The 24,107-nt window shown below is 68.5% G+C and overlaps 4 protein-coding genes across 4 annotated transcripts; 2 read left to right on the top strand and 2 right to left on the bottom strand.

Moving 5' to 3' along the window:
* Positions 1 to 441: 441 nt before the first annotated feature.
* On the top strand, positions 442 to 4,300 carry CARNS1 (carnosine synthase 1). The gene is made up of 6 exons (XM_088534164.1): positions 442 to 932; positions 1,213 to 1,399; positions 1,847 to 1,932; positions 2,326 to 2,557; positions 2,634 to 2,905; positions 3,066 to 4,300. Exons 1-6 carry the CDS (start codon positions 447 to 449, stop codon positions 4,287 to 4,289), a joined length of 2,487 nt encoding a protein of 828 aa, XP_088390290.1. The 5' UTR covers positions 442 to 446; the 3' UTR covers positions 4,290 to 4,300.
* A 5,367-nt stretch (positions 4,301 to 9,667) lies between these two features.
* Positions 9,668 to 14,962, top strand: RPS6KB2 (ribosomal protein S6 kinase B2). The gene is made up of 15 exons (XM_088534148.1): positions 9,668 to 9,784; positions 10,981 to 11,015; positions 11,106 to 11,226; positions 12,205 to 12,273; positions 12,342 to 12,489; positions 12,683 to 12,740; positions 12,969 to 13,069; positions 13,142 to 13,232; positions 13,341 to 13,431; positions 13,707 to 13,814; positions 13,889 to 13,951; positions 14,023 to 14,100; positions 14,244 to 14,351; positions 14,431 to 14,543; positions 14,794 to 14,962. The coding sequence occupies exons 1-15, from the start codon at positions 9,713 to 9,715 to the stop codon at positions 14,960 to 14,962; spliced, it is 1,425 nt and encodes a 474-aa protein (XP_088390274.1). The 5' UTR covers positions 9,668 to 9,712.
* Positions 14,963 to 15,732: 770 nt separating this feature from the next.
* PTPRCAP (protein tyrosine phosphatase receptor type C associated protein) lies at positions 15,733 to 16,336 on the bottom strand (the record flags this gene model as incomplete). The annotated part of the gene is made up of 1 exon (XM_088534269.1): positions 15,733 to 16,336. A coding segment is annotated over one exon (600 nt), but the record flags the coding sequence as incomplete, so codon positions are not given.
* A 1,923-nt stretch (positions 16,337 to 18,259) lies between these two features.
* On the bottom strand, positions 18,260 to 21,895 carry CORO1B (coronin 1B). The gene is made up of 10 exons (XM_088534313.1): positions 21,683 to 21,895; positions 21,483 to 21,605; positions 21,275 to 21,404; positions 21,020 to 21,201; positions 19,916 to 20,035; positions 19,582 to 19,686; positions 19,349 to 19,494; positions 19,216 to 19,273; positions 18,895 to 19,131; positions 18,260 to 18,388 (listed from the first exon to the last, which is right to left on the bottom strand). The coding sequence occupies exons 1-10, from the start codon at positions 21,881 to 21,883 to the stop codon at positions 18,260 to 18,262; spliced, it is 1,431 nt and encodes a 476-aa protein (XP_088390439.1). The 5' UTR covers positions 21,884 to 21,895.
* Between the last annotated feature and the right edge of the window lie 2,212 nt (positions 21,896 to 24,107).

The following is a 24,107-nucleotide window of genomic DNA, read 5'->3' as shown; positions in this document are numbered from 1 at the left end:
CCGTGCCGGGCCGAGTCGGGGACGTCGTGCCAGAGCTGTCCTTGCGATGGCCCCCCTGCCAACCCAGCCTCCGAGGGCGCCCAGGATGCCGATGATGCCCACGAAGCCTTTGAGCTGCTGCAGAGCGTCCTGCGCCAGGAGGGGCTGCCCAGCACCGTGGACCGCACGGCCGAGCCCCGCACGGGTACGGTGCCGCAGTGCCCGGCGGCGCCTGGTGGTGGGCTGGGCCGGGGACCTCAACCTTCACTGTGCCGCAGGGTTCGGCGCGCTGGACGTGACCGTGTGCGTCCTGGGGGCACCCGCCGCCTTCCTGCCGGTGCTGCTGGAGGGGGGTACCCGCTGCCCAGGTGCGTGCACTGCCCCGCGTGCCAGCCCCACAGCGCGCCCCGGCGAGCGCGGGGCCGCGCGCGCGGGCGGCTGCCGCAGCCTCTCCTCACACAGGGGCCATGCTGCTCTGCCTGTCGCCCGCGTGGGCCGCCCGGGCGCCCTCGGAGACGCAGCCCGGTGCCTGCTCCCTGCTGCTGTCGCGCGCCGTCGCCTTCGAGGCGGGCGGCCGCAGCGTGCTCGAGGCCTACGTGCCCCCGCGCCGCGCCGCCTACGTCACGGGCGCTTTCGCCGCCACCGTCTGGGCCGCCGAGCTGGCCCGCGACCTCGACTGCCCCACGGGCGGCTCGGCGCCGCTCGCCCACCTGCTCGAGGACCCGCTGGCCGCCCGTGCGCTGCTGGCGGCCCGTGCCGCGCTGCCCGTGCCGCCCACGCTGGCCTTCGCCCTGCCGCGGCCCGCGGGCGCCCTGCCCGGCCTCGCGCCCGGCTCCGCCGGCGCACCGGGGCTGCGCCTCGTGCCGCTGGGCAGCGGCGCCAACCATGATGGCATCATCCACGAGGAGGTGGGCGCCTTCCTGGCGGGGCCTGACATGGCCCCCTACGCACAGGTGGGCACCACACGGTGGGGCGCAGCGGCCTTGGCACGGCACGGGCAATGCAGCGGGGCATGTGAGCAGTAGTGCGGGTCGCCTGATGCGGGTGCTGGCCTGACGCGGTGCAGGTGTTGGGGTGACACGGTGCCATGCACGGGTGGCAGTGCGGACGCTGGGGTGACGCAGTGGTGCCGGTGACGCGCTGCCACGCGCGGGTGGCACTGTGGGCGCTGGGGTGACACAATGCGCGCATTGGGGTGATGCGGCGGTGCCGGTGACGCGCTGCCGTGCGCAGGTGGCGGTGCGGCCGGCCGGGTGGCGGTGGCGCGGCAGCGGTGCCCGCAGCACCCACGCGAAGGCGGACGTGGCGGCAGTGGCGCAGGCTGTGCGGGGCCGGCTCCATGGGCTGCGCGAGGAGGAGGGCGTCCTGCTGGAGGCCGTGGTGCCCACGGCCAGCCTGCCCGTCCCCAGCAGCCCCACACGTAAGCACCTCCCGCCGCCTCTGCCTGTCGTGGGCTCCCCCGGGTACGGTGTCCGTGCTGAGCTCCTCTCCTGCGGGAGAGCTGCCCAAGCTGGGAAGGCGGCATTTCCCCAGCTTGCAGGGCAAGGGCGCGCTGGGACTTCGTGGAACCCCCGCAGCACGCTGCAGTGGCACGAGAGGGCGGCCATCCTTGACTCCCGCAGTCCCCTGGGGCATCTTGGCATCCCACACCGTGCCCCGAGGTTGGGCACGGAGAGAGCCATCGGGCCCCCAAGGGGGCAGGGGCGGAGGCTGAAGTGCCTGCATGGTGGGGTAGATGTGGCCACTGCTTCGCATTCCCCCTGTACATGTGGGGTGGAGGGCAGGTGGCCCCTTGCCTGGCCCCATGGCTGTGGGGCGCTAGGCACCCCGCGCCCGCCCGCGCTTACCCTCCCCCCTCGGCCCGCAGGCAGCGTCTCTCAGCGGCCGCCCATGGCTCTGCGCATCTGCACCGTGCTCTGCCGCTCCTGGGGGGACCGTCCCCAGCTCTGCCAGGTACACCCTGGCCCCACACCTGCAGGCTCCGCCCCTGGGGGGCGGGCTCAGGGCGGGCGGCCAATCGTGGCGAGGCTCCTGTGTGCGGCCGTGGCTGCTTGGGGGGCGTGCAGGGTAGGGCGATGTGTGGCCCCGCCCCCAGGCGCGTGAGGCGTGGCCAGGAGCAGCCCCGCCCCCTGGCTGTGTTGGGGGCGTGGCCACGCGCATCCTCGAGCCTGTGCTGCTTGGGGGGCGTGGCCATGAGCTGCTCCCCCTCCAGGTGTGGGAGGGCGTGGCCGTGAGCACCCTTGGTCCTGTGCAGCTTGGGGGCGTGGCCACGAGATGCCCCGCCCCCAGGTGTGCGCGGGGGGCGAGGCCAGGGCCGCCCCGCCGCTGGCAGCGCTGTCCCCGCAGGTGACGTGCAGCGTGGGGCGCGCGGAGGCGCCTGCGCCCCACGGTGCGGCGCTGCCCCAGAGCCTCGACTCGGCGCTGCGGCACTGGGGCCTGATGGAGCCGGGCCAGCGGCAGGCGCTGGGCGCGCGGCTGCAGCGCGCCGCCGAGGCTGCCATGGGCGCCGTCCTCGACGCGGAGGCCGAGCTGACGCGCGAGCAGCGCGGTGGTGCCCGCGTGCACACCGACATCATGGGTGAGCGGCAGCAGCTGCCAGGCCGGGCGGCGCGCAGGCGCCCTGCGGCGCTCAGCGCGGCCGCCCCGTCTCGCAGGTGTGGACTTCCTGCTGAGCCGCGTGGGCGACTCGCTGGAGCTCGTGGCCCTCTCGGCCAACACGCTGCGGTGCCTGGAGACCTGCTGGCTGGCCGAGGCCATGGGGCGCGCCGTGGGTGAGCCCGCCGGTGACCTGGCACGCCAGCTGGCCGAGCTCATGCTGCACCGGGCGCAGTGCCACCTCCTCGAGGGCAAGGAAATCCTGCTCATCGAGGCTGGCGGCGTCAGCAAGAGCTTCGTCTGGGACGTGGTCCGCGACTACCGCCTGAAGGTGCGATGCAGGGCCAGCATGCCCGGCAACTGCCGTCAGGAGGTTTCAGAGTGAATGCCTGGCGCGGCCCCCTCCTACGCCTCAGCTGTGTCAGGAGGGGCAGTGGCATCGGTGCCTCGGCTGTGGTGACACTGGCTGTGTCCCTCGGCGCGGAGCGCAGATCCACCTGGTGGAGGCAGACCCGGAGCACCCTGCGGCGGGGCTGGTGGAGACCTTCATGCCCTACGACAGCACCGAGCACCGGCGGGACGAGGAGCACGCGGAGCGCGTGGTGGAGATGATGCGGGAGCGGGGCCTACGCCCCCACGGCTGCATCTGCTACTGGGACGACTGCGTGGTGCTGGCGGCACTGGTGTGCCAGCGCCTGGGGCTGCGCACCAGCCCGCCCGCCGCCGTGAGCCTGGCCAAGCAGAAGAGCCGGACCCACCAGCACCTGCTGCGCTGCCGCCGGGGCCGCCCGCCGCCTGCCGCCTACGCCGTGCCCTGCTGCCACGTGGAGAGCCACGCGGATGTGGAGCGCGCCGCCAGCGCGCTGCCCTTCCCCGCCGTGGCCAAGCTGGAGTTCGGGGCGGGCGCCGTGGGCGTGCGGCTGGTGGAGAGCGCTAGCGAGTGCCACGCGCATGCCGAGCGCGTGTGGCGCGACCTGCGCTCCGACGCCGACCACCCGGGCATCGGGCTGGGCTGGGGCAACGCCATGCTGCTCATGGAGTACGTGCCGGGCACGGAGCACGACGTGGACCTGGTGATCTTCGAGGGCGAGCTGCTGGGTGCCTGGGTGTCCGACAACGGCCCCACGCGGGTGCCTGCCTTCGTGGAGACGGCGGCCTGCATGCCCTCGTGCCTGCCGCCCGACCGGCAGGCGCAGCTCGTGCGCGCGGCCCACCAGTGCTGCGTGGCCTGCGGGCTGCTCGACGGCGTCTTCAACGTGGAGCTGAAGCTGGGGCCGGGTGGCCCGCGCCTGCTCGAGATCAACCCGCGCATGGGCGGCTTCTACCTCCGCGACTGGATCCGCGAGATCTACGGCGTCGACCTGCTGGTGGCCGCCCTCATGGTGGCCTGTGGGCTGCGGCCCGTGCTGCCCTCGCGGCCCGTGGCCCGCACGCACCTGGTCGGCGTCATGTGCCTGGCGTCGCTGCACGGGCCGGCGCTGGGCGCCGGCGGCAGCCTCAAGGTGCTGCACGCGCTGCAGGCGCGTGGCCTCGTGCGCCTCAACCGCCTCTTCGAGCACGACAACCCGGGCGACTACGAGGAGCCCTACCTGAGCGTGGCGTGCGCCAGCGAGACGCGCCACGACGCCTGCCTCCGCCTGCTCAGCCTCTGCCAAGCGCTGGGCATTGACCTGCCCTGCTACCCCGTCGCCCACTTCCTCTCCCACTTCAAATAGCGCCCGGGGAGGGAGCGGGGGCCGGTGTGGGGCCCGGTGGGGTGCTGGATGGGCATGGCCACGTGCCTCCGGCGGGCACCCTGCCACCCCGGCCAGCCACCCCCCCCTGCTCCCCTGGCAGCCCCGTCCCCACTGCCCGGCCCCTGGTGGCCCCGAGTCCCCATCCCCTGGCAGCCCCAAACTCTGCCCTTGTCTACCCATCCCCAACACCCCCACCCCATAGGGCTCCCAACGCCTGCTATTCCTGCCAAGCCATGACCCCAGCATCCCTGTCTCCCGCCACCCCCATTCCCTACCCGCTTGCACCCTCGTTGCCCCCAGCCCTGCACATTTCATCCCTGTCTCCTGGCACTGCTGTCCCACTGCTATTCCCCCCAGACCCTGCCCAAGGTACTTTGTCCCTGGCATCCCCCTTCCCTGGCACTGCTCCAACCCTGGCCCTGGCCCATACCCCTGGCACCCCAAACCCTGCCCCGCCACCCCCCACCCTGGGCGGGTGCAGTGTCCCCATACCGGGGCCACACAGCCTGGTGCCCTTGGGGACACGCAGCCCCACGCTGTGCTTGGGGCAGGGGGAGATGCCCCGGCCCTGTCCCAAACACCGTGCTGGGTCAGCCCTGGGAGACTCGGCGGTAGCCAGTCAGTGCAGGCAGTGGCAGAGCCTGCGCTGGGAGAACAGCACCAGGTGACCCTAAATGTGCGAGCACCCTATAAGACACTGTCCCTGGGGAAACCCTATGAAAACAAACCAGTGACATACAACATAACATAAAGCCCCAGGGAGGGCCAAAGGTAGCAACCCAGGGCCTTGGGAGGCCCTATAGTAACATGCCGGCATGCCTGGCCCAAGTCTCCAAGTCCCCACTGCCCTAAACATGTCCTCTGAGCCCAGGGAGGCCCTGTGACAAGACACGGCTGTGTTGTAGTCGGCTCACGACAGCAGCAGCTCACGAGCCAGTTTAATGTTGTGGTCCCAGCAGCCACGAGTGACCCACACACAGCTCGGGAGCTGGTCCAAGCCCACAGCACCAGCGCGTTTGTCACATCACCGAACAAGGGAGACCCTGCAGTAACCGGCAGCCAGGGCAGCCTGCTGCAACACACAGCACCTCCAGGCCCTGGCACCCTATCCTAAAACCCCTCCTGGAGGGGCCTCCTGGAGACCCTACAGGAACAGCGGGACCCTCAGATAACAGTAGCCCATGGAGTTGCTGAGACCCTAGGATAGAATGGTAGCCTACAACAGCACCCAGCCGTGTGTGCCCTGCGGCCCTACAGGAACACAAGTGACTAACACACAGCCCCTGTAGTCCCCAGGACCCGACAGTAACACTGTGACACTACAGTAGCACACCGCCTGTGTACTCCCATTGCCCTGCAGTAACACTGTGACCCTACAGTCACACACAGGCTGTGCACCTGGGTGACCCTGCAGTAACACTGTGCCCCTATAATCACACACAGGCTGTGTATTCCTGCTGCCCTGCAGTAATGCTGTGACCCTACAGTCACACGCGGGCTGTACACTCCCACTACACTATCCTGCAGTAACACTGTGACCCTACAGCCACACGCTGGCTGTGCGCTCAGCTGACCCCGCAACAGCGCGAGTGACGCTGCTGTAGCATGTGGGCAAATTGTGCGGCCGAAGATGCCATTTGGGGGTTGCTCTTCCGTGGCAGCAGGGATCTCCCGGCCCTTCCTTCCGGACACCGCCACAGCCAGACGTGAGGAGGTCACAGTGCCAGGCGACGATGTCCCGGGAGGGCTCGGAGTGAAGCGGCGGAGCCCCCAGACACCCCAATAAAGGCCGTGCGCAGCCGCAGCCTCCCCGTGTTGTTGCCCCGGGGCCAGGGGTGCCACGGGGCTCCCTCCGCCCTGGCCATGGCACTGCCAGCTCCCAGCATGTCCCCGTGCCCCCGGCTCTGCCGGGCGCCCTGCGCAAGCAGTGACATTTCGGCCTGAACCCCTGCCCTTTGGCCGCAGCCGGCAGAGACCCCCATGCCGCAACCCGATCCCGCGGCCGGGCACGGCGCCACGCAGGCGGCTGGGGCGGCGGAGGGGCCTGGCGCCCGCGGGTCCTGCCCTTCCCCCGTGCCAGTGGCCAGGCTGGCCCGCTGCCCAGGAACGCCGGCTGTTCCCAGCCGGGATGCCGGGCACGCAGCTCCGGTTACCGGCAGGGAGCGGGATTCGGAGCCAGCGGGGTGAGGGACGCGCTGGGGCTGCCGGGGTTGGCTGCAGCCCGCGGGAGCGGGGAAGTGCCACGGCCAGGGACGGGGACAGCCCAGCAAAGCTGGGGACAGCCGGGCACAGCCTGGCACCACACAGCAAAGCCCAGGAGAGCCTGGAACCGCCGAGCTCAGCACGGTACCGCCTGGCATGGCCCGGCAAAGCCCCACACTGCCTGGTGCTGCCGAAAACTCCCCGTCGAGTCACCAAAAATACAAGCCCAGCGCGGCCCAGCAGGGCCATGTCCTACCTCGCACAGGACACCGACAGCATCCAGCACAGCCTGGAAAATGCCAGCACCGTCCAACAGAGCCCGGTCCATCCCGAAAAAACCCACAGCAGCCCCCTAAACACCCACCTGCCTTGAAAGAGGGCAAAACAGCCTAGAAGAGTCCCCCCAAAGCCTCCAAAAGCCTCAAACGGCCCAGCGCAGGCCTGAGCAGCCCCCTTTCTTATGGAAGGAGAGCTGGAAAAAAAAAAAAAAAGGGAAAAAAAGCCAAAACAAACAAACAAACAAAAACAAACAAAAAACAAAACAAAACAAAACAAAACAAAACCCAATTCTCCAAATAGCCCAGAAGAGCCCAGTACTACCTGGAACACCCCAGAACAGATACAAATAGTGCAAAACAGCCCAGTTCACCTGAACACAGTCCCCTCAAAACGAACAAGCAAACAAAAACCTCAAAAGCCCCAAAAGAACCACAAATATCTCCCCAAATCACTAACAGCCCTCAAAAGGACTCCCCCCAAAGATCTCTCCAAAACGCAAACCAGTCTGAAAAAAAAAAGCCAACACAACCACAACCCTGAATGAAATGAAATAAATAAAATAAAATAAAATAATAAAATAAAATAAAAACCAGCAAAGCCCAGCAACCTGGCACAACCAGGAAGAGCCCAAACAGCTCCACATAGTCTGACATAGGCAAACTTAGGCAAACTCGACACCCACAAACCCATGGATCCTGATGGGATGAACCTGCAAGTGCTGAGGGAGCTGGTGGACATCAATCATGTTTGAAAGCACAAGGAGAATGGGAGAGGTGCCTGCGGACTGGAAAAAAGCCAATGCCATGGCAGTCTTCAGGAAGGAGAACCCAGGGAACTAGAGAGCGGCCAGCCTCATCTGCATCCCTGGAAAGGTGATGGAGCAGCTCATCCTGGTCATCATGGCTACGCATGTGGAAGACAAGAAGGTGATGAGGAGTAGTCAGCATGGCTTCACCAAGGGACAATCACGTTTAACCAATCTGGCAGCTTTCTACACCAAGCCAACCGTGCATGTTGTCTGCCTTGACTCTGTGAATGCTTTTGGCACTGACTCCCATCACATCCAACAGGCAAGTCTGGGACGTGCGGGCTGGATGAGCAGACAGTGAGGTAGACTGAGGACTGGAAGAGAGGCAGAGCTCAGAAGCTTATGGTGCCATCTGTTTGGAGACATGAAGCCAGCGGTGTCCCCCAGGGGACAGTGCCAGGTCTAGTCTGGTTCAGCCCATTCGTCAGTGGTCTGCACGAAGGGACAGAAGGCACTGTCAGCAAGTTTGCTGGTTGTGCAAAGCTGGGAGGAATGGCCGATACACCTGAAGGCTGTGCTGCCATCCAGGGGGACCTGGAGAGGCTGGAAAAGGCTGAGAGAGACTGAGAAGAACTGGAAAGCAGCTCTATGGAGAAGGGCCTGGGAATCCTGGTGAACAACAAGCTATATCCTGGGTTGCATTAGGCAGAGCATTGCCAGCAGGTGGAGGGAGGTGATCACAGAACGTCTGAATTTGGAAGGGGCCTCTGGAGATCGTCTGGTTCAACCTACACCTCCTCCAGCGGGGTCACCTCGAGTACATTGCACAGGATCATGTTCAGGCAGGTTCTGAATATCTCGAAGGAAGGAAACTCCACAACCTCTTTGGGCAGCTTGTCCCAGTGCTATGTTATGCTCACATTAAATAAGTTTTTCTTCAAATTCAGATGGAATTTCCTGTGTTTCAGTTTGTGGCCGTTGCCTCTTGTCCTGTCACTGGCCAGCACTGACAAGAGCCTGGCCCCATCCTCTTGACCCCCTCCCTTCAGATATTTGTACACACTGGCAAGGTGCCCCCTCAGCCTTCTCTTCTCCAGGCTGAACAGACCCAGGTCCCTCAGCCTGTCCTCATAGGAGAGATGCTCCAGGTCCCCGATCATCTCTGTAGCCCTATGCTGGCCTCTCTCCAGTAGCTCCATGTCCCTCTTGTGCTGGGGAGCCCAGCACTGGACACAGCAGTGCAGACGTGGCCTCACCAGGGCTGAGCAGAGGGGCAGCATCACCTCCCTTCACCTGCTGGTAACGCTCTTCTCAATGCAGCCCAGGACCCCATTTTCTTTCTCGGCTACAAGGGCTCATTGGCGGTTCATGCTTGCTCAGGACTCCCAGGTCCTTTCCTGCAGAGCTGCTCTCCAGTAGGTCAGCTCGCAGGCTGTCCTAGTGCATGGGGCTATATCCTTCATCTCTAAGCCCTGATAAGGTCAAATCTGGAGTTCTGGGTCCATTTGTGGGCTCCCCAATAGCAGAGACATGGAGCTACTGGAGAGGGTCCAGCGGAGGGCTACTAAGATGATGAAGGGCCTAAAGCAGCTCTCTTATGAGGAGAGGCCGAGGGAGCTGAGGCACTTCAGCCCCGAGAAGAAGATGCTGAGGGGGCATCTTATTAAAGTGTTTATGGATCTGAAGGGAGGGGGCAGTGAGGATGGGGCCAGACTTGCTTCAGAGGTGCCCAAGGACAGGAGGAGAAGCAGCGGGCACAAACTGGAACGCAGCTGAAGAGACTGAAAAATGTACTCGTCCAATCACCTACGGTCGTACTCGATGAACTTGAAGGTCTTTTCCAACCATAATGGTTCTGTGGCACAAAGTGAAACACGGGAAGCTCTGTCTGAACAGGAGGAAACAGTCGCTTCCCGTGACGGGGACTGAGCCCTGGGCCAGGTTGTCCCAAGAGTCTCCATCGCATCCAGGAGTGGGGAAAGGCCTGGGGCAGCAGGGCGGGCTGGGGACGCGGACCCAGAGCGGTGTCCCCGGGCTCCGCGTCCCGCGCGGGGATGCCGCGGGTGTCCCCGGTGACGCGGGGCGCGCGCGCGGCGCGGCCGTGACGCGGCGGTGACGCGGCGGGCGGGCCGGGCCGGGCCGGGCCCGCCGCGGGTGCCGCTGCGGCGGCGTCATGGCCGGCGTGTTCGACATCGACCTGGAGACCGAGGAGGGCAGCGACGGGGACGAGCCCGAGCTGGGAGCCGTGAGCGGGGGCACCGGCGCCGCGGGGACCCCGGGGGTGGCACCGACTGGAACGGGGATACGGGCGGGAACCGGCTGGGGGTGGTAGCACCGCGCGGGCTGCACCTGGGGACACGGACCGGTTGGGGACAGGGGTCAGGGACAAGGACTGGCTGGTGGGAGGACGGGGACACAGGCTGGCTGGTGGCATGGGGACAGTGTCCGTCTGGAGGTGAAGGGATGAGGACTTGAACCAGCTGTGGACTGTGGTTGGGGTCAGGAATGTGCTGGTGGTGAGGAGGAAGGGGACACGGACTGCTTGGGGACAGGGGTCAGGGGCACGGATCAGCTGGGGGAAGTGGGGACGGGGACCAGCTGGAGGTGAAGAGGAAGGGGACATGGACCCACTTGGAGGAAGGGAATGGGGACATGGGCCAGCTGGGGGTATGGGGGACAGGATTGTGGACTGGCAGACAGGGGACAGGTGCTTAGTGACCTGCTCGGGATATGGGGGATAAGGAGGACTATGGTCAGCTGCGGACCTGGGCATGGACCAGCTGGGGACAGGATAAGTCTTGCTGGAGACTTTGGGACAGGGATGTGGAATAGCTGGGAGCAGGGGGACTGGGACCTGCTGGGAACCGTGGGACAGGTACACGGATTGGGTGAGGGCGGATGGACTGGGACCTGCTGGGGGAGGGGGACAGAGACCCGCTAGGGTGAGAGGGATGGGGACATGGACTGTCTGGGGAGGATAGGATGGGGGGGGGGCAAGTGATGAGAGGAATTGGGGTCTAATGGGGACAGTGGCATGAGAACAGGGACTTGCTGTGGGCAAGATGGGAGAGGGACCATCTGAAGACAGGGAGGATGAGGATGGGGATGAGGGGAATGGCAGGGAGTAGGGATAGGAACGAGATGGGGATGGGGGAGCTGGGGACAGCAGGGCGACAGTGGCAAGAGGCCGGGGCTGTTGGGGCCCAGGGCGCAGCCGTGCTCGGGTGTGGGGCCAGCAGGACAGCCGGGTCACGGCAGGGCTCCCCTCTGCCAGCCGCGCAGAGGGAGGCACCCACTGCGCGGGGTTGTGGCTCAGCCCCAAACAATGCGACCGAGCCGGCACGCGAGCGCGCTGGCACCCGCCCCGCCGCGGCGCCTCGCGGCCGTGGGCGCCCTTCCCGAGCGCCGTGGGGCGCTGCTCACCGCCCCCTCCTTCCCCAGGATATGGAGTTGGAGCCGCGAGGGAACGGCCTGGAGTAAGTGTGGGGATCCGGGGGCCAGCGTGGCGGCCGCTGCCTGCCCGGCGTGGGGCTGGCGCTGTTCAGCCCTGTTTCGCCCCTTGCCAGGCCCGTGGGGCACTACGAGGAGATTGAGATCTCGGAGAGCAGCGTCAACAACGGCCCCGAGCACATCGGTCCGCACTGCTTCGAGCTGCTCCGCGTCCTGGGCAAGGGCGGCTACGGCAAGGTGGGGGGCAGGCGGGGGGGACAAGAGGGTCACACAGCGTGGACAGGGTTCCCCATCGCGTGATGCAGCTTGAGGGGGTGAAGGGGACTGAGACCCCTCTGTGAGGGGGGACGTCCCCTTTGCAGACCTCATCTCCCAGCTGCAGGAAGGGTCCAGGGCTCCAGCTAGGACTAGTAGCCCTCCATAGGGTGTAAGCGGCAGGTAACCAACCTGAGAAGCTCTGTGGCTTCAGCAAGGCTTTGGATGCTGTCTCCCGTAACACCACATCGGCAAGCCCAGCACGTGTGGGTTAGATGAGCGGACAGCATGGAGGATGGAGAAGCGGCTGAAACGCAGGGATCGGAGGGTCGTGGTTAGTGGTGCAGTCTCGCTGGAGTCCTGAAGCCACCGGTGTCCCCCAGGGGTCCAGTCTGGTTCAGCCCCAGGGGACTGCCAGGTCCGGTCTGCTTCAGCCCGTTCATCAGTGACCTGCATGGAGGGACAGCAGGCACTGTCAGCAAGTTTGCTGGTGGTGCAAAGCTGGGAGGAGTGGCTGTTGCACCCGAAGGCTGTGCTGCCCTCCTGGAGAGGTTAGAGAGATGGGCAGAGGGGAAGGTACCTCATGAAGCTGAATAAATGAAAGCTCAGGGTCGTGCGTCTAGGAAACAATAGGATGAAAGGCAGTAGGCACAGACTAAAACATGGGAAGCTCCCCCTAAACATGAGGAAAAACTTGTTTCGTATGAGTTGGACTGAGCACTGGGTCCTGTTGTTCGGGGAGGTTCTGCAGCCTTCCCCCTTGGAGATATTCTGAGGCCATCTGGACACAGACCTGGGCAACGTGCTCTAGGTGACCCCACTGGGGTAGGCGAATTGGTCTAGATGTTCTTTAAAGGTCCTTCCCAACCTCAGCCATTCCGTCTTTCTGTAGTTAGAGGCTACTTGGGGCGGGTATCACTGCCCTGGCTGTGGCTCCAGCTCCCTCAACCATCGTTGCAGGTATTCCAGGTCCGCAAAGTGCAGGGCACCAACACGGGCAAGATCTTTGCCATGAAGGTCTTGAAGAAGGTAACAGGCCCCTGACGCCCTCGTGCTGCCTGGGGTGCCCCCGCTCACCGCGTCCCCGATCCCTGCAGGCAAAGATCGCCTGCAACGCCAAGGACACAGCGCACACGCGGGCCGAGAGGAACATCCTGGAGGCCATCAAGCACCCCTTCATCGTTGACCTCATGTACGCCTTCCAGACAGGCGGCAAGCTCTATCTCATCCTGGAGTGCCTCAGCGGTACGGGCACCCAGGCAGCACAGCCCTCGCCTGGCGCCTCCTCCACGGCGCCAAGGGGTGGTTGGTGCCAGCCGGGAGCCGCTTCACGGCAGCCCCGCGGAGCGGGCAGGGCCCCGCGGTGCCTGGCGGCAGCACTTGGGCATATGGTGCTCCAGGGACGGCTCACGAGTCCCGTCTCTGCTGTGTTTTGTAGGTGGGGAACTCTTCATGCAGCTCGAGCGGGAGGGCATCTTTCTAGAGGACACTGCCTGGTAAGGCTGGCTCTGTGCCCCACGGGCACCCTGGCTGCCCCACGTGGCAGCAGGGGTGACTCGTATAGCTGCTTGCTCCTGGAATTGGAGGGGAAGCTGAGGCAGGGGCGAGCTGTGCTGCTGGTGTGGACAAGGGGATGGAGAAGGGTGCTGGGATGCCGGTGTTCGTGAGGGCAGGGGCTGCCCGTCCTGGTGTCCCCCAGGCACCGCTCATGGCCTGTGCCACAGTTTCTACCTTAGCGAGATCACGTTGGCGCTGGGCCACCTGCACTCCAACGGCATCATCTACCGAGACCTCAAGCCCGAGAACATCATGCTCAACAGCCAAGGTGGGTACCCCCGTGGCCAGGGCCCGCCGGCAGCTCTGGGGCCGGCTCTCATTGCTCCGTGGCTTCTCGCAGGCCACATCAAGCTGACCGACTTCGGGCTGTGCAAGGAGTCGATCCATGACGGGGCCGTCACACACACCTTCTGTGGCACCATCGAGTACATGTGAGCCGTGGCGCAGCCCTGTGGGATGTCCCGTGCTGCGGGAGGGCCGTGCTGCGGGCTCTGCCCTGCCAGAGAGGCTCAGGATCCCCCCTGTGCCCTCCCCGGCAGGGCCCCAGAGATCCTGGTCCGCAGCGGACACAACCGGGCAGTGGACTGGTGGAGCCTGGGCGCCCTGATGTACGACATGCTCACAGGATCGGCAAGTCGGACTTGTTACCTCCAGCGTGTCCCCGACGAGCACAGGGGCCCGCGGCAGCAGCTGTGCCAGGGCAGGGGGGCAGGAGTTGCCCGGAGGGGACCTGTGGGGGCCATGGTGCCTGGGAAGGAGGGCAGGAATTGCCCGGGGCAGGGTGACAGGTCCCCAGCGGCCGTGGTGTGGGGAGGCGAGTCCTTGGCTTCAGACTGGCTTCTGGCCTGACGCCCGCCCCGTGGTGCCCGCCCCGTCTCTTCCTCGTCATCTCCTGTCTCTCGCAGCCCCCCTTCACAGCCGAGAACCGCAAGAAAACCATCGACAAAATCCTCAAGGGCAAACTGGTGCTGCCGCCCTACCTGACCCCCGACGCGCGGGACCTGCTCAAGAAGGCAGGTGCCACCCCCGGGCCTGTTGGCAGCCGCAGGGTCCTGCTCCGTGCCCCTAACCACCCCTTTCCTCCCAGTTCCTCAAGCGAAACCCCAGCCAGCGGGTCGGAGGGGGCCCGGGCGACGCGGCCGACGTGCAGGTGTGTGCATGGCGGGTCGGGGCGGGCAGCGGGGTGCCCAACCTGACCCGCCATGTCCCCAACACGCGCAGAAGCAGCCCTTCTTCCGCCACATCAACTGGGACGACCTGCTGGCCCGCAAGCTTGACCCCCCGTTCAAGCCCTGCCTGGTACGGCCGGGGCGTCTGGGGACAGCACGGGCTCGAGGCTCCGGGGCTCCCGGGCGGTGGGGACGAGGTGTCCGGGGCCGGGAAGGGTGTGGGTCCCGCGGCACCAGAGCCTGTGCCAGCACCCACGGCCCGGCACCCTGCAGCAGTCGGAGGAGGATGTGAGCCAGTTCGACACGCGCTTCACCCGCCAGACACCCGTGGACAGCCCCGACGACGCGGCCATCAGCGAGAGCGCCAACCAGGCCTTCCTGGTGAGGCCATGGTGGCCAAGGGGCAGCCAACGGGGGCCTCAGCACCCTCCCTGATGCCCGGGTGTCCCATCCTCCCCAGGGCTTCACCTACGTGGCCCCCTCGGTGCTGGAGAGCATCAAGGAGGGCTTCTCCTTCCAGCCCAAGGTGCGCTCTCCGCGGCGCCTCAACAGCAGCCCCCGTACTCCTGTCAGGTACCACGGGGCCCTGTGGGCATGGGGGCAGGCACGGGGGCACAAGGGGGCCTTGCAACGTGGGGCGGGTGGGCCAGGCTCCCGCTGCATGAGGGCGCTGGGCGTGTGCAGGGCTCCAGGATGTGGTGGTCAGCACCTGGGCGACTCAAGCCAGGGCTGGGGCCGGGTGCCCCGGGGCTCGGGGGTGGCCCCTCGGATCCATCTCTGGGGCGGGTGGGAGCTGCTCACCCTCCTGTCCCCCCCTCCGCAGCCCCGTGAAGTTCTCGCCCTTCGAGGCCTTCAAGGCGGGCGCCGCGGCAGAGCCCATGGAGCTGGCGCCCAGCCCACCGCCCCTGCCCGAGGGCTCGGCCCCACTGCCCATCAGGACAGCGGCCGGCGGCAAGAAGCAGAAGGGGGGCCGGGGGCGGGTGCCCAGGTAGGGGCACAGGGTGGGGAGGGCGTGTGGCCCACACAAAGGAGGGGAGCTCCGAGCTGGCATCCAGCCACACGGTGTGGTGCCACCTGCTCGGCCCCATGGCGGGCGCCCGCGTTGCAGCTTGCGCTGGTATGGGGTGCAGGGGCAGGAGGTGTCCCTGGGGGCCGCAACGCGCTCTGCTCTTGCTGCTGCTGCCAATCATGTCTTTTTCGGGACGGGGGGGATGCAGCTTCCCGCCACGGTTCCGGGCCCCGCTGCGGGGCGAGGGGCGCGGGCTGGGGGGTCCCGACCCCGCTGCCGCATCGGTGCCAATTAAAGGACTTTGATCAGTCGCGGGTGGCTCCGTCTGAGGGTGCCGGGGGGCGGGGCCCGGGCGACATTTGCATGCTCCGCCCTAAGCCACGCCCATTCACATCAAGCCACGCCCCTTCCATTAAGCCCCACCCCCGGGAGCCCACAGCGGTCTGCGCGGGCCACGCTGGGGGCGGAGGGGGCAAATCCGCTTTTATTGGTCGGTCGCTGCACCCGTGCAGCCAATGGGGAGACCCCATCGGGGCAGGGGGGCGGGTGCTGGAGCCCCCCGGGGTAGGGGGTGCGGCGGGGTCTGGGCTGGGGGACGCGGCCGGGGGCGGCGGGTCCCTGTGGGCAGGGACCCCTGCAGGCAGCAGTCCCGTGGGGCAGGGTGTCCCCAGGGCAGGGGGACCCCGGGCGGGGTGTCCCTGGGGGTAGCGTGTCCCTCGGGTTAGGGGGACCCTCGGGACAGGGTGTCCGCGGGGGCTCAGAGGGCCGTGACGTGGGGCCGCGGGTCCCCCCAGGCGGCGGTCCCCGAGAAGGCGTGCAGGTCGCTGAGCAGGGCCTCGGCGCTGCCGCCCGCCACCTGCCCCACGCACGGGGGGCTCCCGTCCAGCTCCGTGGGCTCCCCGCCCGACGCATCGTCTGCCTCCGTGCCCAGGACCACCGTGGTCTCCTCCTCGTCGTCGTCCTCTCCCTCGTGCTCCTGCTCCTTCTCCTCTTCCTCGGCCTCCTCGTGCTGCCCGTGCCCGCCCGGGGGCCACGGCATCAGCTCCTCGTCGTCGTGCCGGGGGGCCGCGTCCTCGTCGCCGTCGTCGCGCAGGCCGCGCGCCCCGCGGCCCCGCAGGCGGCCCCGCAGCAGCGCCAGCGCTCGGCGGCCCAGCGGGCGCGGGTGGTAGCGCCCGGCCGAGAGGCGGCACAGGTGGTGCCAGGCCAGGGCCAGCCCCAGGGCCAGGCACAGCAGGACGCCCAGCAGGGCCCCCACGACGCGGTCGCTGCCGCCGGGCGCCGGCTCCGAGGCGGCCGCCAGCGCCGGCAGCGCCAGCAGCGCCAGCGCCGGCCCCCGCCGCGCCGCAGCCTGCGGGAGAGCGGCCGCGGATCAGGCTCCCCGCGCCGGGGGAGAGGCCGGAGGGGCGGAGGGGACGCGGCGCCATGCGGGGGCCCTCCCGCCTCCACGTCGCGCGCCCGCAGGTGCCCCCGCCGGCCCCGCGTGACGGGAAGCTGCGGTCGGCGGCAGCACCTGCAGGCGCGGGGCAGAGACGCTGGGTGCCGCCCCCGCGCAGCCCCATAGCCTCGCGCAGCCCCACAGCTCCGTGCAGCCCCACGTCCCTGCGCAGCCCGATGTCCCCACACATCTCCACAGCTCCGTGCAGCCCCATGTCCCCACACAGCTCCACAGCTCCGTGCAGCCCCACATCCCTGCGCAGCCCCACAGCTCCACGCAGCTCCATGGCTCCATGCAGCCCCATATCCCCATGCCAACCCCACAGCTTTGCACAGTCCCGCAATACGTCTGCACATCACCAAACTTGCTGCAAGCCCCAGGCCCATGGAATTCCCCCTCTTGCAAAGCCCCAGCGCTCAGCCCCACAGCTGCTGCAGCATCCCGCATGGCTGCCCCCATTTGCCTTGCGCCCTAGGAGCTCCCACCCCTGCATCCCCCCATCCCGGCCCTGCCAGAGCCCCTGCTCCGCTCATGGGGCTCTGCCTGTCCCCACAGAGCCCACCTGCACGTCCCCCCCATCCCCCAGCACCTGCATCAGGTCCCCATAGCAAAGGCCTTGAAACTTGCACAGCCCCATAGCATCCCCGCAACAGCCCTGCACACCCTATAGCAGCAGCACAGCCCCCCGCTACCCGCAATAGCTCCTTCCTGAGTGTTGCTCGGAGCAGGGGGGTGCTGAGTTTGGAGCAGCCATAAGATGCTGCTCCCTGCCCGAGGGGCTCCTTAGGGGACAGGGGCTGCTGCTCCCACCCCACACATAGTCCCTTTGGCAGAGAGCTCCTGGTCCCAGGGTCCGCCCGCACCCCGGGGTGCTCACCATGGCCGGAGCTGCCGGAACGAGTGGTGGTGCCACAGGAGCTGCCGCTGCTGCTGCTGCGTGCGCGGCGTTTCCGGCCCAACTCGCAGCGGATGTATGGGGCGCAGTGGGGGGGGGCGCTGCCCGCCCACCCGAAACGCGCGCGGGGGCCCGGGGAAGCGGCGGCACCGCTGTGGGCAGCGCCGCGACGCCGGTCGTGGGGCAGCGTCACCGTGCCGGCGTGGGCAGTGCAGCACGTTGCGTCCCCGCTCCAGCCCTGGGCACCGGCCCCCCAGCGCCTTCCTGGCTGCCCGCGCGCTTCCTGCCGGGGCGAGCGCGGGCGCTTGGGCGCCTTCCTGTCCCCGTTGGCGCGGGGGGAACCGTCCTCCCCAGGGGGGTCCCGCTGCAGGACGGGGACCCGCGCAGGTGCCCCAGGCTGGCCCCATGGGCAGCAGGCTGTGCCGCGCGGTGCCTCACAGCCGCCCACAGCCCCGCTACGCAGCAACGGCCGTTCTTACAAAGACCTTTATTTGGAGTGAAAATATAGATCTCGACCCTGCGCGATGTGGGAGAAAGGGAGGATGAGCTGGGGGGAGGGCAAGGACCCCCCCAACCCCCTGAGGAACATGGTGAGGAATATGGTCCCATAGGCATGGGGCAGATGATACCCTGCCCCATAGGAGCAGGGGGAAGACCCCAGAGCCCCCCCGGGACATGGCGGGGACAGGGTGCAGGGAATATAGCGTTTGATCCTAGAACGTCCCCCCTGTCCCGAGGGACTGGCTTGGGGGCAGGGAATGGTCCACAATTTGCAGGACGCAGCCCGGGGCAGCGCCCCATAAGGCAATGGGGGTGAAGGGGGAGCTGCCACGGGGAGAGGGGCCGGGGGGCTTGGTCGGCCGTACGAAACGGAAGGGTCCCAGCAGCGAGGAGGAGCCCCCGGGCAGGGCGGGGGGCGGCGGCGGCGCGGGGGGCCGCGGGGCACAGCCCTAGACGTGCCCGTTCTCGAGGCGGCTCAGCTGCTCCTCGAGGCGGGAGATGCGCTGGCCCTGCTCGGTCACGAGCAGGCGCAGGGCGGCCACCTCCTGCAGCACCTCGTCCAGGCGCCCGCCCGCCGCCTGCGCCCGCGGGGACACCGGGGACGCCGCTCGCACCGGGGACAGGGCGGGCGTGGCGGGTGGGGCACGGGGCCCCGCCCACCACCGCGGCCCCGCCCTGCCGGGCCCCGCCCACCCGCCGCTATAGGCCCACCCATGCACCACCACGCCCTAGAGAGCCCCACCCACCATAGCCCTGCCCACCCACCCACCCAATCTACAGGTCCCCGCCCACCTGCGATCATCACCCCACAGAGCCCCTCCCACCCACCATAGCCCCGCCCACACCCCCACACCCCCTACAGGACCCCACCCACCTGCCATCCTAACCCCACCCACTCCCACCCAGCCCCTCCCACCCACCATAGCCCCGCCCACACCCCCACACCCCTTACAGGGCCCCACCCACCTGCCATCCTAACCCCACCCACTCTGGTGCCCCTCCCACCCAGCCATAGCACCGCCCACTGACCCCACCCCACTGCAGCCCCGCCCCCCGCTCAGCCCCGCCCCCCGCGCGCTCCAGCCCCACATACCGTGCCGGTGGCAGCCGGGGCGGGTGCTGCAGCGGGGCGGGCGGGCGGCGCGGTGGGCGGCGCGCTCCTGCGGCTCACCTTGAGCTCCCGCTGCTTGCTGGGCACGTAGGCCTGCCGCAGCGAGAGCAGCACCGGCCCCGCCGTCTGCCCCGCCACCCACTCCTCCGCCTCCAGGGCCGCCTCGGGGCCCGCCGTGTCCGGGTACAGGTCGTCCTGGAAGAGGTCCGACTGCGCCCCGCGGCCGCCGTCAGCGGCCGCCGGCACCGCGTGCCCCCCATCGCTCCCTGGCATCGCCCGGCGCTCCCCGCTCACCTTCCTTGGCACCGTCATGATGATGGGCTCGCACTTGCGCTCGTGCAGCTTGTAGAACCTGCCGGGGCGTCGGGGAGGCGTCGGCGGGGGCCGCAGCGCCCGTGCCCGGGCGGCGCAGCCGCGCCGCACTCACCTGGCGATCTCGCACTTGTTGACGTCGAGGCCGCGCTTGGGCATCCAGCCCATGCCGCGCTGCGGCTCCTTGCTGGTGAACGTGTTGAGGAAGTGGATGTAAGGCGGCTCCTCGGTGATCTCGAAGTAGCGGATGCTCGAGTCGCCCTGCGGGGCGGCAGGGCCGTGAGCGGCGCGCGCGGCAGCGGTGGTGGCGGCGCCGGCCCGGGCGCGCGGCAGCTGCGCGGGGCCCACCTTGCCGCACACGTAGACCACGCTGGTGTCGGGGTCGTAGAAGGGCAGCAGCGCCCCGTTGCTCGAGTCCAGCTCCTGCAGCCCCATGGGCTCCTCCAGGTTCTCCTGCAGGGCGGGGCGTCAGCGGCACAGGCTCCGCCTCCTGCCGAAGCCCCGCCCACAGGGACACACCCACACACTCCACCATGAAGCTCCAATCACGAGGCATCTCCCACATAGGCCACACCTCCCTGAGACCCCACCCCGAGGCACTCGGCCAACCAGAGGCCGCAAGGGCAAGAGGCCCCGCCCCCTTCCAAGCCCCGCCCACCTCAGGTCCCGCCCCCGCGCTCACCGGGTCCCAGAGCGCCAGCTGCCGCTCGCTCATGCGGCTGAAGCCCGTCGTGAAGATCTTGCCGTCGGCCAGGAAGATGGCCCGCATGGGCCGCGCGCCCTCGTGCGCCCGCTCCTTCTCCTGCGCGCGGCACAGCGGCTCGGCAGGCAGCCCAGGGGCCCGCAGGGCGCCCCGGGGACGCGGCGCGGGCGAGGAGGGCCCAGGGACACCCCATGGGACTGCCCTTGGGGCCATGGGTTGGAATGGTCACCCTGGGGACACGGGCAATGCCAAGGCAGGGTGGCACCCTGGGGGCAGGGGCAGGGCAAGGTCATACCCATGGGGACACGGGCAGCGCCGAGGCAGGAGGGCACCCTGGGGACAGGGACAAGGCATGATGACACCCTGGGGACACGAGCATGGACACAGCAGGATGGCACCCAGGGGACTAGGGTAGGGACATGGCAGGATGGCACCCTGGGGACATGGACAGACATAGGGACACAGCAGATGGCACCCTGGGGACAGGGACAAGGCATGATGGCACCCTGGGGACACGAGCATTGACATGGCAGGATGGCACCCTGGGCACACGGGCAGGGACACGGCAGGATGGCACCCTGGGGACGAGGCAGGATGGCGCCCTGGGGACATGGGCATGGACACGGCAGGATGGCACCCTGGGGACTAGGGTAGGGACACAGCAGGATGGCACCCTGGGGACATGGGCAAGGACACAGCAGGATGGCACCCAGGGGACTAGGGTAGGGACATGGCAGGATGGCACCCTGGGGACACAGCAGGATGGCACCCAGGGGACTAGGGTAGGGACATGGCAAGATGGCACCCGGGGACACGGGCAGGGACACGGCAGGATGGCACCCTGGGGACACAGCAGGATGGCACCCGGGGGATACGGGCAGGGACACGGCAGGATGGCACCCTGGGGACACAGCAGGATGGCACCCGGGGGACACGGGCAGGGACACGGCAGGATGGCACCCTGGGGACACAGCAGGATGGCGCCCTGGGCACACGGGCAGTGCCGAGGCAGGAGCGCGCCCCGGGCGCGCAGCAGCACGGCCGCCGGGCGCGGGGCCGCGCAGGCTGGCGCGGGGCGCTCACCGCCACCACGGTGCCGCGGCGGGGGTCGATGACGCGCACGGCCTTGTCCTTGCAGGCGGTGCAGAAGCGGGCGCCGTCACGGCTCCAGCTGACGCTGTAGATGAGGTCGGGGTGCAGCGCGTCGAGGCGGTACAGCTCCTCGGCCGTGCCCACGTTCCAGATGAGCACCGCGTTGTCGCAGCCTGCCGGAGCGCAGCGGCGTGGGCACGGCGGGCCCCGGCGGGCGCCCGCGCCGCCTCCCGCCGCCCGCGGTACCTGCGCTGAGCAGCACGTTGCGGGCCGTGGGGTGCCACGTGACGATGCCCACGCGCTTCGAGTGCCCTTCCAGCACCACGGCGGGCTCCGTCAGGGGCTGGCTGAGCCCGTTCTCAGGGATCTGCCAGACCTGCGGGCGCGCGGCGGGTGGTGGGTGCGGGCGCAGCGGGGGGCCCCGAGCCCCCGAGCCCCCCGGCGAGCCCCTCACCATGACAGTGCAGTCCTCAGAGCCGCTGGCGATGACGTGGTCGTTGTGGGGGCACCAGTCGATGTCGAGGACGGGGCCGGTGTGCCCGCACACCGTGGGGTACGACTTGTCGATGCGCCCCGTCTGGGGACAGAGGGACGCGTGGAGGCCGGGCCCGGCGCGCGGGGCGTCGCGAGCGGCGCCGCTCTCCGCGCCGGTACCTTCTGCAGGGGCAGCACGAGGAAGGCGCCGCCGCCGCTGGCCTCCACGATGATGGCCACGAAGGCCGGGTTGACGGCGCAGAAGGTGCTGTCCCAGGTGACGCGGGACACGCGGATGTCATCGTAGCACTGCTCCGTCTTCACGGGCTGCCCGAAGACGTGCCGGAACTTGCTCTGCCGCACCACCTTGCGGAACGACATGGCTGGGGCGCACCCCGGCGCGGCTGTCAGGCACCCGCGGGCGGCCCCGGCCCCGCGCGGCACCGCTCGGTCCCGGCCCCGCTGCCCGCGCGAGCGGGAAGCTGCGTGGGTGCCCGCGCTGCACCCGGCTGCGCAAACAAACCGCTCCGGGCAGCCCCGGGGGACGGGGCAGGGACCTGGGGACAGGGCAATAAGTGGGGGACAGGGCAGGGAGGGGGGGCACGGCAGGGACACAGGGGCTGGGACTTGGGGACAGGGAGGGGAGCAGGGACAGGGCAGGGACCCAGTGGCAGGGCCAGGATTTGGGGACACAGCAGGGACTGGGGGACACAGCAGGGACCCGTGGGCAGGGACTGGGGAAGAGGGCAGGGAGCCGGTGGCAGGGCCACAGGGACAGGATTTGGGGACACAGCAGGGACCCAAGGACATTGTAGGGAGCTCGGGACACTGCAGGGAGCCAGGACAGGGACCTGGGGACACTGCAGGGACTGGGGGACACAGCAGGGACCCAGGGGCAGAGCAGGGACCAGGGACAGGGATCCGGGGACACTGCAGGGACCTGGGGATGTGGCAGAGACCTGGGGACGGGGCAGGGGCCCGGGACAGGGACCCGGGGGCGCTGCAGGGCGCGGGGCAGCCCGGCTGGCGCCGGGGGACACGGCGAGAGGCGCCCGGGCTGCCCCCCGGGAGGCTCCGGGGCCGCCCCACGGGGACGGGGCTCGCGCGCGGGGGGCCCGGGCGGACGCGGGGAGGCCCCGCTGCGGGGAGCGGGGGCCGCGGCCGCGCCGGGCCCGCACTCACCGGCGGAGCGGGCGGGACGGGGCGGGACGGGGCGGGCGGCGCCGCTGCGGGGCCGGTGCCGGTGCCGGGGCCGGTGCCGGTGCCGCTGCGGCCGGGCAGGAAGTGAGCGGGGCCGGCTCGGCCCGCGCCTGCGCGCTGCGCCCCGCGCCTGCGCGCTGCGGGCCGCGGGGTCACGGGGACACAGCGGGGCGCTGGGGACACGAGTGGGGACCCGGGGTTATGGGGGCACCGGGGACAGGGCGGGACATGAGCCCTGCGGAGCCCTGCGCGGCCCGGGGACACCGAGCACAACGGGGGCCGTGGGGGACACCGAGGACAACGGGGGCCGTGGGGACGTGGGGGACACCGAGGCGACGCCAAAGCTGCGTGGGGGCAGCGGGACACGGGGGCGCGGGAACACGCGGGGCTCGTGGCGGAGCCCTTGTGGCTGGCACAGGGACTACGGGTGGCACCTTGTTGGGGACCATGGGTGGCACATGGTGAGGATGGCTGGTGGCATGTGAGTGAGGATGAATGGTGGCACGTGGTGCCACTATGGCTGGTGACACATGGGTGAGTATGGCCAGTGACACATTGCGGGGATGGCTGGCGACACATAGATGAGGATGTGTGGTGGCACATGGTGAGGATGGCTGGTGACGTGAGTGAGAATGGCTGGTGACACCCAGGTGAGGATGGCTGGTGGCGCATGGTGAGGGTGGCTGGTGCCACCTGGGTGAGGATGAATGGTGGCACGTGGCGAGGATGGCTGATGACACGTGGGTTAGGATGGCTGCTGGCACACGGGTAAGGATGGATGGTGGCACACGGTGAGGAAGTATGGTGGCATATGGTGAGGGCAAATGGTGGCACATGGTGAGGATGGCTGGTGACACGCAAGTGAGGATGGCTGGTGGCGCACGGGTAAGGATGGCTGGTGGCACATGTTGAGGATGGTTGGTGGCACACGGGTAAGGATGGCTGGTGGCACATGGTGAGGATGGATAGTGGTATGTGGTAAGGATGGATGGTGGCACATGGTGAGGATGGCTGATGACACGTGTGTTAGGATGGCTGGTGGCACACGGGTAAGGATGGATGGTGGCACATGTTGAGGATGGCTGGTGACACATGGTGAGGGTGCCTGGTGACACATGGGTGAGCGCCGTGCACTGCAGACGCGCCAGGGCGACCCGTGTGCCACATGGGCACGCGGGCGCTGGCGCTGGAGCCGAGGAGGAGGCAGAGGAAGGGTTGGAGGTGGCTGCTGAGGCCGAAGCAGTCCCCAATGCGAGGGGCGGCCACGGCGGCCGGGCGCCATGGGGCCAGCGTTGGAAGGGCCGGACGAGCAGCTGGAGCAACACGGGTGCCCGCGCCGGCTGCAGCGCCCCGCAGGGGCCGTGGGGTCTCCACCGACGTGGCCACGGGGATGGCCGTGCTGCTA

The sequence above is a fragment of the Tinamus guttatus genome, unplaced genomic scaffold (assembly GCF_059628265.1).
Source record: "Tinamus guttatus ecotype Peru unplaced genomic scaffold, ASM5962826v1 Tinamus_guttatus_pri_ptg000546l, whole genome shotgun sequence".
Lineage (NCBI taxonomy): Eukaryota > Metazoa > Chordata > Aves > Tinamiformes > Tinamidae > Tinamus > Tinamus guttatus.
Note: the sequence above shows the minus strand (reverse complement) of the source record. Positions and strands in the feature narration are given on the sequence as shown.

Coding starts and splice junctions, on each gene's coding strand:
- RPS6KB2 (XM_088534148.1), top strand. CDS start 9,713: ATGGCCGGCGTGTTCGACATCGACCTGGAGACCGAGGAGGGCAGCGAC. Junction 11,016..11,105: donor CCGCGAGGGAACGGCCTGGA/GTAAGTGTGGGG, acceptor GCCCCTTGCCAG/GCCCGTGGGGCACTACGAGG. Junction 14,101..14,243: donor CCCCGTTCAAGCCCTGCCTG/GTACGGCCGGGG, acceptor GGCACCCTGCAG/CAGTCGGAGGAGGATGTGAG.
- CORO1B (XM_088534313.1), bottom strand. CDS start 21,883: ATGTCGTTCCGCAAGGTGGTGCGGCAGAGCAAGTTCCGGCACGTCTTC. Junction 21,202..21,274: donor CAACGTGCTGCTCAGCGCAG/GTACCGCGGGCG, acceptor GCGCTCCGGCAG/GCTGCGACAACGCGGTGCTC. Junction 19,687..19,915: donor AGCTGGCGCTCTGGGACCCG/GTGAGCGCGGGG, acceptor CCCGCCCTGCAG/GAGAACCTGGAGGAGCCCAT.
- CARNS1 (XM_088534164.1), top strand. CDS start 447: ATGCTGCTCTGCCTGTCGCCCGCGTGGGCCGCCCGGGCGCCCTCGGAG. Junction 933..1,212: donor ACATGGCCCCCTACGCACAG/GTGGGCACCACA, acceptor TGCCGTGCGCAG/GTGGCGGTGCGGCCGGCCGG. Junction 1,400..1,846: donor CGTCCCCAGCAGCCCCACAC/GTAAGCACCTCC, acceptor CTCGGCCCGCAG/GCAGCGTCTCTCAGCGGCCG.